Source organism: Chenopodium album, chromosome 6 (assembly GCF_948465745.1).
Source record: "Chenopodium album chromosome 6, dcCheAlbu1.1, whole genome shotgun sequence".
Classification (NCBI taxonomy): Eukaryota; Viridiplantae; Streptophyta; class Magnoliopsida; order Caryophyllales; family Amaranthaceae; genus Chenopodium; species Chenopodium album.
Genome location: NC_137839.1, coordinates 37,558,254 through 37,571,325, shown reverse-complemented (window position 1 = coordinate 37,571,325; position 13,072 = coordinate 37,558,254). Strand labels below are relative to the sequence as shown.

At 39.3% G+C, this 13,072-nt stretch overlaps 1 protein-coding gene across 5 annotated transcripts; it reads right to left on the bottom strand.

Annotated features, from left to right (window-relative positions):
• Nucleotides 1-912: 912 nt before the first annotated feature.
• On the bottom strand, nucleotides 913-4,850 carry LOC145634834 (uncharacterized). Of its 5 annotated transcripts, XR_014113613.1 has the most exons (6): nucleotides 4,312-4,850; nucleotides 4,176-4,224; nucleotides 3,992-4,075; nucleotides 2,445-2,553; nucleotides 1,793-2,034; nucleotides 918-1,484 (listed from the first exon to the last, which is right to left on the bottom strand). XR_014113613.1 is itself a non-coding variant. In XM_081686189.1 (4 exons), the coding sequence occupies exons 1-4, from the start codon at nucleotides 4,218-4,220 to the stop codon at nucleotides 1,919-1,921; spliced, it is 354 nt and encodes a 117-aa protein (XP_081542315.1). In that variant the 5' UTR covers nucleotides 4,221-4,850; the 3' UTR covers nucleotides 1,533-1,918. The 5 variants fall into 5 exon arrangements, 1 of the variants encoding a protein (XP_081542315.1); XR_014113612.1 differs by having other exon boundaries at nucleotides 913-1,512; nucleotides 4,176-4,850; XR_014113611.1 differs by having other exon boundaries at nucleotides 921-1,484; nucleotides 4,176-4,850.
• Nucleotides 4,851-13,072: the final 8,222 nt, after the last annotated feature.

Sequence of the window (13,072 nt, the reverse complement as noted above, 5' to 3'; positions counted from 1 at the left end):
TGATTAGGGCCAAGAAGTTTTCCACGTAAAATCTCTCTTGCACTTTAAAGTTTTTGTTTAAGTTTATTTAAGAATTTCGCAAAAATTACCCGAGTTCCTCCTCAATACAATTCACCCCCCCTCTTGTATTGTTCATTCGAGTCAACATTATGCATAAGAGATTTCTCCCCATTGCAGTTCTCTTGTGGAGTTCTCCCCTGATGAGCACATACTGTGAGGCCAGGAGCCTCAAAGCACGACGTGCCCTTTTATTAGTATTAGGAGGCTCATTTGCGTCGCTCATTTATAGTGTATTTGCGTCGCTTCTATGAGCGACGCAACTGCTCGCGACGCAAATGACTTTTAAGTCATTTGCGTCGCTCCTAGACGCGACGCAAATAAGAGTCATTTGCGTCGCTCCTTTATAAACGAGCGACGCAAATGACTTTTTTGATAAACTTATTTTTTGTCATTTGCGTCGCTCCTTTATAAATAAGCGACGCAAATGACTCTTCTGAAAAACTTATTTTTTGTTATTTGCGTCACTCTTTTATAAAGGAGCGACGCAAATAACTCTTCAGATAAACTTATTTTTGGTTATTTGCGTCACTCCTTTATAAAAGAGCGACGCAAATGACTTTTCTGATAAACTTATTTTTAGTCATTTGCGTCGCCCCTTTATAAACAAGCGACGCAAATGACTCTTCAGATAAACTTTTTTTGTTATTTGCGTCGCTCCTTTATAAACAAGCGACGCAAATGACTCTTCCAATAAACTTATTTTTTGTTATTTGCCTAGTGTAAATAATTTGAACTTAAATTTTTTCTTACTTGAGAGATACATATTGTAGTATTTATATATGAGCGCATTAGTGCATAGGTATGTTAATAATGTAATCACAAATGCTAGATTCAGTTTAAATGATTTGAAAAACAAAAGTAACATTCATTAATATGAGCAGAATCAGAATGCAATTGACAGTAATTGACATCTTTATTCAAACATAAAATCACACCCATTAAATACTTTTCTGTTTAAAACATTGATTTTAGAAGATTGCTAGTGTATTACTAGAGACTACTAGGACTGATACTTCATATAGTATTAAGCAGCTTCTTAACACCTTAGAGGTGTCCACCCTCAAACTTGAAACCCTGAGGCATCAAACCCGGATTGGTTATACCTCCTTTCGAATCCTCCATCATTGGTGCTTGATGATACTGATTCATCACGGCGAAATTAAAAACCCCCATCCTCTGAGACAGATTAGAAAAATGGGAAACATCTCGACTACCTTCCAAATCAAATTCATTCATCATATGAACCTCATTCATGAACCTGAACTTGTAGCTCTGAGAAACATCCACATTCGCAACCTTATCCTCCCCTGCTATGAGATGGCTGCTATTGCTCATCATCCCTAGCACAGGATTCTCAAAATCGCGAACATTATTGTCCCAATAATCCATATTCCCAATGGTACTAGACCCCGAAGAATTGCAACCTACATCATTGCTCAAAATTAGTATAACCTGCACAACATAATATTGCAGGCATCACTATAATGACACTATGCAAGATAAAGTCACCACTGTCAAACCTATTAACCTTATAGCCTTACCAAAATTAATCTATCATAATTCCAACTACAATCTCCAGAATGTAATATAACCGAGAACGAATTACCCAAATTAACCAATAAATAACAACATAGAAAGGAATTAGATTCAGCTAAACATAACATCAAACACATGGTATGCAACTCACAAATTATGTATAAAAAAACAATCATAAAAAGAAAAAAGAAACAACCTTTTCTCCCAACGATTAGCACTGAACAAAAGATGAATAGTATGATCATCCAAATTAGATTGATTGGAAAGATAAGCAGAGATCATCCGCCCAACAGCAGTATTTCGATCCGGAAACCGCCATAACTCAGCAGAACACCCAATACTTTGCAAGTGAGAGAGAAGCTGAATACACTGAGAGCTCTTTCCACTTCGATCTAACCCTTCTAATACAACCAAAGCACCTCTTGATTATAGACTGACCTGTGAAAGAGGGTTCATATTTAAGCCAGGGTGATTACAACCCTAACAGTCATGCAAATCGGACTTGGAAATGAGTATGTGAGGTTGCTCTCTCTCTCTCTCGGGGGAAAGAGAGTTGTTGAGCTAAAAGAAAGAATGAAAAATAGTTACTCTAGCAATGCTTCACAAGATCAAAATCATGAATGATATTATAAACAATGGTCATGAATGATATTTGGGCTATGAAACTCATGTTTAGAGCAAGGATAGGTTTGAAGCTGATAAAAATTAACCTATACACAATTCTATTTGATGGTTGTCAACTAGACCAAAACCTAATGCAGAGGAAAATCTTAGCAAAATTGAAGTTTTACTGGCCAATATTCGCACAAACTATTGGCCATCAAATGGTTTTGTCAAAGAAGCTTTGCCTGGAGATGTCATCAAGATTCTGGATCGTGTCATTCTTGAACACATAGACTGTCCAGATAGCAACTTACGGTTGGAGGCCCTGACTTCTATACTCGAAACAGCACTTTCCTGCACAACAGAGATCCCAGCAGAAAGGTTAGACATGAGTGATGTTGCTGCAAAGCTATCATCAATCAAAAACAAGCTCCTTGGAACTCGTTTACAACGAAGAAGGAGAATGCAAGCAGGTAATGTATCAACTACTACTTTTATTTGCCTCACTAATGAATAATTATTACTGTAGGTTTTTACTTTTCTATTAGATTTTATATTCTTTTCTTCTTGGTGCAGGGACACGAGGGTGATCGATCAGTGTTTTACCAATTTCAACAGCACGCCCATGAGCATGCTTGTGATTTGATAGCCTTGAAGAAGAAGATGAGCTCATAAGCTGCAGTGACTTCTCATAAAAAGCTTCTTTTTTCTTCTTATCAATAACTAGTCCCTATGTGTTCTCACTCAGGATCAGAACATCAGAGCAGCTATCTTGTTCAGAATACAGTTTTAAGTTATTTTGATGTTTTTATTTTGCTTGCTTAGATGTGTAATGACGAAAATTTCTTAATCCTTAGTTGCATTAGGTATTTGATGATAAACGTAATATATTGCAATGCCCATTTCCCAATGGCCAACAGATAGGTTTGAAGATCAGATACATCTTGATTGATCAAATTTTCAAGATTTCGGGTTTCTGTGTTCCTAAGATGAGCAAATTGTAGCTTATCTGAAGAAATTTCATCTTTAAAGGCACAGGCAACTAATGTCAGCACACTAGCAATAAGAAAATAGAAGCCAGACGCAATATTTCCACTCATAAATTCTTATGAAATAAAAGTGTCAAACACAAATCTGTGTACTACATAGACGGTTCTTGTATAATGCAAAGTACTTGTTTCGGTATAAGGATAAAAAGAAAAGGTATTAGGCATGAATTTTGAAAGAAAAATCATGCATAACAACTAACTTAATCAAATTCATCATTTCTTGTACTGATACATAATCCTAATCCCAAATTGAAGCATGCAGAAAAAACATCAAAAATCTTTTTTCCATCCAAAACAATGACATTTATAGATTAAGTTCCGGAATTACAAAATCAGGAGGAGAACTATAATAATTACATAAAAAGCACTCCCTACTCCAACCACAAAACAAAAACAAAACCCTCAACCTCGTCCATACAACATGACATACACAAGGTCGCACAACAAGAGGTATTGTATCGACTACGAAGACAAGCTGCTTTCATACTTTCACAATCTACATTCTACATAGCAAAAAAGATTGGCACAAACAATAACAGTATGACAACTACATGAAAACATTCACATTCGCAACCTAAACCGCCCCCATAAGGTGATCAGTCTAGGGAAAAACACACTCAAACAACACAAATTCCAGCTAAAATCCTCAACTCAGCAAAGAAAACACAAATTCCAGCTGAAATCATCAACTTAACCAATAAAAACACAAATTTTTATCTAATTGAGCTTTATCTAACAACTACCTCTTTCGCGGCAGTAGCATAGCCGTGAGATCCGAAAGCTGGAGCAGATGGTCCAGAATTCCTGTGAATTTGACGCCCTAGCACCTGAATAACATCACAACAACATCAATTTCCATCAATTCAAAAATCACACAAACATTTTAAAAAATTACAATCAATTCAAGAAATTGTTCTAAAATTTTACCGAAACACCACCACGAACAGCTTTTCTCCGCGCAATCCCTAACATATTTCTACAACCAAAAAAAAATTCAACGCAATTAATTTTCAAATATTTTCTAATACCTGATTTTGAAAATTCAAAAATCAAAAATTCATACAACAAAAATTCGGATCTAAATTTTTGACTGAAATTCGAACAAAAATTATTTATGACTGAAATGGGACGAATTTCTTAGGGTATATTGCGTCGCTGCCAAAAACCCTAGAAATCCCCCCACGAAATCCCCCAATCGAACTTGAAGACCGAAATTGAATTATTTGGGGCTTTTAGGGTTCGAATTTGTATGCTTTTGAGTTGATTTTTTGCTCGAAATGGGGGATTTTTGGTCGGAAACAATCAATTTTTCTGGGTTTAAGGCTTCGAATTTCTTATTGTTTTTGGTCTAAATTTTTGCTCGAAATTGCTCGAATTTGCAGCCGATTATGGGTCTTCGACTTCACTGCGATTTCAGATGTTAAATTTGCTGGGGAAACGCAAGTTTTTGGCCGAATTTGTTGGATTTCAGAGACAAATTTGTGGGTGTTTTGCTGTAGAAATTTGCTGGAATTTAAGAACTCTTGTTTTTTTTTCTTTTTGTATAGTGAATGTAGGTACCTGATGAAAAACTAAGGTAAAAAACGCACAAAAACCTAAAGCCAAAAGAGTTATTTGCGTCACTTTATTATAAAAAAGCGACGCAAATAACCTTGTTTATAATGTTGTACAATGTACATATGCGTCGCTCATTAGTAAAAGAGTGACGCAATTTACTTAATCACTTATTTGCGTCGCTTGCTAACTAATGAGTGACGCAAATAAGTTTATTAATTGCGTCGCTTTAATAAATAGGAGCGACGCAAATGATAGAAAGCTGAAATGCACTTGAGTTTTGCGTCGCTTCTTAAATAATATGCGACGCAAATAATTTAAAAGGAAGGTAAAATAATACATTTGCTTCGCTCCTTAGAATGAGTGACGCAAATATGGCGACGCAAATGTACATTTTTCTACTAGTGGCATTCTGATTGTATCAGTTGGAATTCGCACCATTGATGCTAATTTAGCTAGTGCGTCGGCGAATTGGTTTTCTTCTCTTGGCAAATACGTATATTCCACTTCATCTAGTTGCTCCGTGAGAGTTTCTAAATGAGCTTGATACGTAGCGAGACTTTCACTTCTCACTTTCCATCTCTTGGAGATTTGGTTAATGATTAGTGAAGAATAACCATAGATTCTGAGTTTCTTAATTCCCAAGGCGACAGCTGTTTCTAACCCCAAAATGCATGCTTCATATTCTGCGGCATTGTTGGTGACATCAAAGTCGAGCTTCATGGAAATTGCGATGTGCTCTTCATTGGGTGATACGATCAAGACTCCTACACCACATCCTTTTTGGTTTGAAGCTCCATCGAAATAGAGTGTCCAGCTATCATCTTCAGTCATGAGTAAATCTTCGTCAGGGAAATCGTACTCATCTTCTTCTTTTTCAGCTTCTTCTAGCGGAAAGTCTGCTAAGAAGTTAGAAACCGCATAACCTTTGATGGCTCTTTGTGGCACAAATCTCAAATCAAACTGAGCAAGATTGACTATCCACCTTGATAATTTGCCATTGAGTGTTGCTTTTTCAAACAAGTATTTGAGAGGATCCATCTTGGACACGACATGCACTGTATGAGTGAGCATGTAATGTCTTAGTTTCTGTGCGGCCCATACAAGTGCGAGACACAACTTCTCAAGTGGTGTGTATCGCGTCTCATATCCTTGAAGTTTCTTACTCAAATAATAGATTGCATTCTCCTTGCTTTCGATCTCTTGTGCTAGCATTGCCCCCATCGTTTCTCTTGTGACCGTAAGGTAGAGTCGAAGAGGAAAATCAGTTATTGATGGCGCTAGCACGGGTGGGTTTGCCAAGTACTCTTTGATTTTGTCGAAAGCTTTTTGGCAAACGTCATCCCATGTGACTAGGACATTTTTCTTGAGCTTTTTGAATATAGGTTCACATATCGCTGTGAGCTTTGATATGAACCTACTTATATACTGCAGCCTTCCAATGAAACCTCAAATCTCCTTCTCATTTTTGGGTGGTGGCATGGCCATGATCGCCTTTACTTTTGTAGGATCTATTTCAATCCCTCGAGAACTGATCACGTATCCAAGTAATTTGCCTGACGTGACTCTGAATGCACATTTTGCTGGATTTAATCTCATGTTGTACTTGCGGAGTCTTTCAAAGAACTTGCGAAGTGCAATAATATGGCTTGGGCGATCTTTAGACTTAACGATCATATCATCGACATAGACCTCCACCTCTTTGTGCATCATATCATGTAACAATGCTGTAGATGCTCTTTGGTAGGTGGCACCCGCGTTTTTCAACCCGAATGGCATTACCGTATAGCAATATGTACCCCATTGCGTGATGAGTGTGGTTTTTTCCATGTCTTCTTCGGCCATCAATACCTGATTATATCCGGCGTCACCATCCATGAATGATAGGAGTGCATGGTTTGTTGTGTTATCGACCAGAATGTCTATGTGAGGTAGGGGGAACCCATCTTTTGGGCTTGCTTTATTGAGATCCCTGCAATCAACACACATCCTGGCCCTTCCATCCTTCTTTGGAACTGGAACCACATTTGCTATCCATTCTGGATATTTGGATACTCCGATGAAACCTGCGGCCAACTGCTTCCTGATTTCTTCCTTGATTTTGAGAGCCACATCAGGTTTCATACGACGCAGCTTTTGTTTGACAGGCTTCATACTGGAATGAGTGGTATCGTATGCTGAGCTGTATCCCTGTCAATTCCTGGCATATCTTGGTATGACCAAGCAAATACATCAACAAATTCACTAAGCAAGTTAATTAGCTCTTTGCGTTCATCTTGACTTAGTGTTAATCCAATTTTTACTTCTTTAACAGTCGTATCATTGGAAATGTTAACAGTTTCTGTATCTTCGATAACTGCTGTTTTATTTTCGTGTTCTTCCATTGCTTTTATTATTTCTTTGTCATTTTTATCATTAGCAAAGCAATATTGATCAGGGCTAGGGGAATGACACGCATTGTAAGCAAAGGTACTCATTTTATTGAATTCATTGGCTAATACATCAAGAGAGGCAAGGTCGACTGCGACCTCACCGGAATTATTTGGACTAGAAAGAGAGGACTCAACAAGAGACTCAGGATTGAACTGTATAGCAGAAAGAGGGTCGGCTTCAGACTCTAAGGACTCGTCTACAGACTTAGACTTAGACTCGGACTCGGACCCAGACAACTCAGACTCATCAAACATAGGACCCTCGACAGCGGTTATTTCCAACTTCTCTCCACTTGGCGTAGTGATCTTCAATGTCTTGCGCCATCCCCTTGAAATGTTGTCAGCTTGGACGATTAACTCGGAGGGGTCAAAATCCTTGTTTGCTATGACAGCTTGAACGAGTTCGAAGTTATCATTGCGGACCGTCTTAGACTCATTCTTCTCCATTCCAAAAAGCAGGTTGATTCCTAGATCATCAGAGTTCGGGCTAGCTGGCTTCTCGGTTGTGAAGAGCTATTCGTCTTCATTAACAAAGTCACAATCGAGGAACATCTCGAATCCTGGTTCACGGATCCCATCGTGGACGAATGGCTCAGGGAATTCATAGCATGGGAAGTCTTCCCCTTCTTTGATGTACTGGCCATTGAGGGTGAACGGATATGGATCCATGGCCATTTCCGTCTTCGTTATTCGAGCATTATTGCGAGCCTTCATCTTCAATAAAGCTTGTTTCACATCTTCTTTTGTTGGCTCGAATCCCAAGCCAAAAGTATCCTTCTTGAGTGTACCAGGATAGCCCCAAGATTCAGCCAGTTTCTTCTTGAGCCCAAGGGTCATTCCAGGGAAATGACCTTGCTTCTTCAGAATGGCATTGATATTGGTGTTTGAATAGGGATCGAAGTCTAGATGACACTTTTCCTCCTCTTCAATCACGAGAACATCATCAAGTGAAAACCCCCAAAGATCTTCATTTTCTTTGTCATGTTCAACATGGACGATAGGAGTATCAATAACTTGAATGCGCATAGGAGAAGCATCAATAGTAATCGGAACCCCTCCAACTATGGCTTTCACTTTTTGGTGCAGCGATGATGGAATCGCCTTTAGCTCATGAAGCCAAGGGCGTCCTAACAACAGATTGAAAGAGGCCTTAATGTCCACGACCTGAAATTTGGAACGACGTTCAATGGCCCCAGTAGTTATATTCAGTATGATAGTACGCACGGCTTGACGGCGAGTATTATCATAAGCGCGAATCCCTTGAGTAGATGGAGTCAGTTCTTCATTCTTTATGCCCAACTTCTTTGCAGTACGGAGTGGGCACACATTGATTGCAGAGCCATTATCAACCTGGCTCATAGGAACATTCATCTGCCTACACACCACGGTGAGGTGTAAGGCCTTATTATGTTGGTCCCCTTCCGGGGGCAGATCCTTATCAGAAAACGAAATTAGATTGCTAGTACTTGGCAATTCAGTAGTGAGAAAGTTGACTAGTCCTTGAGGAGTCATGTCATCATCAACTCCTATTTTCACCAGAGTATTCATCACAGCCTTTCGATTCTTGTGGGAAGTGGCCAAAAGCTTCCATACATTCATCTCCACCTTGGTCCTTTGTAGTTGTTTGACCACATCGCTGTTCACAGGATCGATGGGATCAACTATCGGATGTGATTGTGGTGGAGGTGGAGGTGGATTAGGTTGTTGCAACCATCCACTTCTAGTGAGAACCTTGACCTCAAAGTCCCCCCAAACATCTTCACTTGTGCCAAGAGATGAACAGGCTATATCCTTGAGATAGACGTCTTCATCGTCACTATCCCAATTTCCATTCACTTCTTCATAACTCGAGACAAATACAACTTTTGGCAGAGGTTCATTCACAGGTTGAATGAGTATCGACGGATTAAAGGAGACTTCATCTCCCATGATAGCCAAAGCATCAGAAAGAGGACCTGTCTGAATGTTAGGCTTCTTGCCCCCTGGAGGGACAGGAAGTTGATTAGCATCGATCAGGTCTTGGATTTCATCCTTCAGCCTCCAACACTTCTCAGTGTTATGACCCTTGCCTTGATGAAACTTGCAATAAGCATTGGGGTCATAGCTAGCGGTCCTATTCTCAGGTTGAGGTTCTGGAAATGGTCCGATTGGCATAATCAGTCCTTGACCATGCAAACGGTCATAAGCAGCATCATAAGTCATTCCCAAAGGCGTGTAAACCCTCCTTTGCCTTTGGAATCTTTGAGGAGGAGCATTAAGGGCCAGCACATCATTGATATTGATATTGTTGGTAGCATTATTGGGCTTAGAAGACGAAGAAGAAGGAGTGTCGTTCTTCTTGTGTTTCCAAGTGCTGTTATTATTGTTGATACCAACAGACTTCATTAGTTCGTCCTCGATATTGATTCCAATATCGTATACAACTTCAAAGGTACTCAGAGGCAGAAACTTCAAGTGTTGCTTGTACTTATGAGTCAGATTGGCAATGAACAAGTGAACCATTTCTTTCTCCTTGGGGGGATCCACCAGGAGCATAGCTGTGTCCTCCACCTGCTTAAGTGAGTGGTGAAGCCTTCATTCTCTTTCTGTTTGAGAATGGAGAGTTCACGTTCAGAAGTCTTAGCCTGAATGTTACATTTGTAACGATTCATAAAGATTTCAGCAACATCCTCCCAGGTCGCGACATGTTTGGATTCCAAAGAATAGAACCACTGTTGACAGGCATGCTCCAAGGAAAGAGGGAACACCGTAAGGAAGAGTGTTACATCTACTCCCTTAAGAGCCATAGTTGTAGAAAAAGCCTTCAAATGGAAAAGCGGATTATCAGTAGGCTTGAATTTGGGAATGTCAGCAGTGGAAAATTTCTCAGGAAGTTTGTCTCTTATGGACAAAGAGGTGACAGGCTGTTCCACATAGGTGAATTCTTCAAAAATCTTGCTCATCTGTTCCTTGATCTTATCCATTGCAGTGGTAGTGACATTGTTTTGATTGTCTTGTTCTACCGTGATGACTCTAGTGGTGAGTGTCGGCATCAAGTCGGACAATTTTTCAATTGCCTTGTTGAGGTTCTCGATGTCTTCCTTAGTGGCCATTGGTTGAAAGTAGACTGGAGATGGATCTTGTGGAGATGATTGAGGTGGTTTCCTTGTATGCCTCTTTGGTATAAGAGGTTGTTGAGGTATGGACTCGAACCATAACAATCTACCCCTGCTTCTTGACCAAGTGATGTGACACCAAAACAAACACACCTTTAATGACCAAACTTAACCTTAACCCATCCGGATTAAAAAGAAAAAAAAAATGAAAATAAGAATTTTTTTTTTTGTTACAAATCTATAATTTTGAAACTCTACTTGTTTATTTTTAAAAAAATGTGGGAGGATACCATCCGACTAACTCCGAAAAAAAAAATGACACAAAAACAAGACTACCCTAAAAATACGGTCAAAAAGTAGTGTATGACTTAAAGAAAAAAAGTGTATGAACACGATATGTGAGTGATTAAGTGCAGTATGGACGCGTGTTTTGACCGTATGGCTAGACATGACACCAAACTGGACACAACAACCACATACGTACGCACAAAAATCGTAAAAGGACTGACAGGACACCTTACCAGGGCACCGTGTCACGGTGCAGACTGTCGTGACACGGTGCAGTCTACCGTCAGACGGTAGAAAGCCCCGTGTCACGGCACTGTTCACCGTGGCACGACAGAACATGCCGTGACACGGTGCGCAGTTCCAGGTCAGTTTTGTGATTTTTCCAGATTTTAACCGACTTTAGATCCGTACTAATTACTATGTGAGAATAAAAACCCTCGGTCATAGGTTAAACAAAAGAGTAAACACATGAAGGTTAGCACCAAACAACCACATAGCATTTAGGCACGATGATGTAAAAAAAGTTCGCAACCTAGATTCAAGATCTATGTTCAACTATTGGTCAAGCTTTGGGTGTCAAAAGGGTACCATGGTTAAGAGTTTGGTCAAGCAAGGCAGCCTCCCTTGAGGGTGTATGCCAACGGGCGGCTCCGCGAGTTCGTGATGAAATCGAACTCGACTCCATGGTTTGGGTGGATTTAATAACTCGGATGAACCCTTATTGCCATGAGCGTTTTCGGGTTGATGGAGCATAAATCCCCCGCGCTAGCCACATATGTAGAACACATACTATTGTGGAAAAATAGGTAACCTAAAAAAAACATATGCATATGTGACAATGCCAATTAAATCGAAGGAATACAATTCAAGAATCTTTCAAGTCTCATCCACTTATCTTAATTATATACCGATCACTCAAATCGATAAATAACCAAGAATCCTCCCCAGTGGAGTCGCCAAATTGTAGGCGTCGCTCGAAGTGCGCCTACATTAAAAGCATGTTGTGAATATTCTTGGCACTCATAGGAAGTGGGAATTGACATAATACGATTAGGGACAAGGAAAGTAGGGAGCCGCCAACAAGTTTTTAAGGAACTTGTAAACCGTTCACGGATCATAAAAGGCAACCACGATAAGGGACAATGATAGGCAACAACGATTGACCCGTGAAGGTTACACCCCATTCGTAATCCATGAGATTACTAACTCCATATGATTCGGAACCACGAAAGGAGGATCGGGGATGATGGTACGAAGTGAGTCATGGAGTCACATTCTCCCGTATTGGCCTCTACTCGATTCTTATAGTGAAAAGCATTCCTGTGATCTCAAAGGCATACAAAAAAAATATTTAATTCGCTCCAAACTATTATTTAACTAAATTGGTTGAATATTAATGCACACATTATTCTAAAATATTAGTGATCAATTGATTAAACAACAAGATCAAAAAGGAACCTAAACCGGTTGTCCAAATTATCTTATTAGGCGTGATTTTCAATTACATATTCCCTTTAAACATGCAATATGGTGATCAACAAATAATAATAGAATAAACATTAATATTGGAAGCAATTTAATCACAATTCCAACAACATAAAATCGTTAGAAAAATAATAGAAATAAAAGGAACATGATCCTTACTTTGATTTTGTTTGTTTGCAACTACAAAATAATAAACGAGTTAGTAACTTCAAAGAAATAATAAAACAATAATTAAATTAAATTTAATAAAGTAAGGTTGATTTAGGGCCAAACCCTCAAACAGTTCTACCTTTCACGCCTTGGCTTAAGGATGGAACCACGAGTGAAGTATGGACTCCTTTGAGCACTTGAAGAAGGAATTTTGAAATAAGAAGGGTAGGCTAGTGTTTAGGCTAAAGCATAGAAGAGAGAAAAATAAATCAGAGAATTAATTGGTGCCCCGTACATCAGAAATGAGGGGGTATTTATAGGGAAAATGTGCTGAGGGAGCACACGGAACCCTAAAATGATAAAAACCCTAAAAAAGTATCCCGTGACACGGAAAACTGTACGGTGACACGAGAAGTCCCACCGTCAGACGGCACACTTTCCCATGTCACGGTACATTTTAAGTGTGACGCGGGAAATTTTCAGAAAACGGGATAGAAAACGCGTTAAGGGTTTACGCGGAAAAGACACGGAATGCCCCGTGTCACGGCAAACTTCCCGTGTCACGGGAAATCCCACCGTCATACGGGAAGGATTCCCGTGACACGGTGGGTACCTGCCGTGGCGCGGGAATTTTCAGCCTGTTTTTCCGTCTAAATACATTTTTAACCCTAATTTCATTCGGCATTTTAAGTGCCGATTGATAATTTCGGGCCTTTTCTAAATTATTATTTTTTGGGCTAAAATAGGAAAATAATTAAATAAAAATAAATGAAAGGTTTGGGCCAAAAATAAATAATAAAACAATAAAATAAAAAGGTTT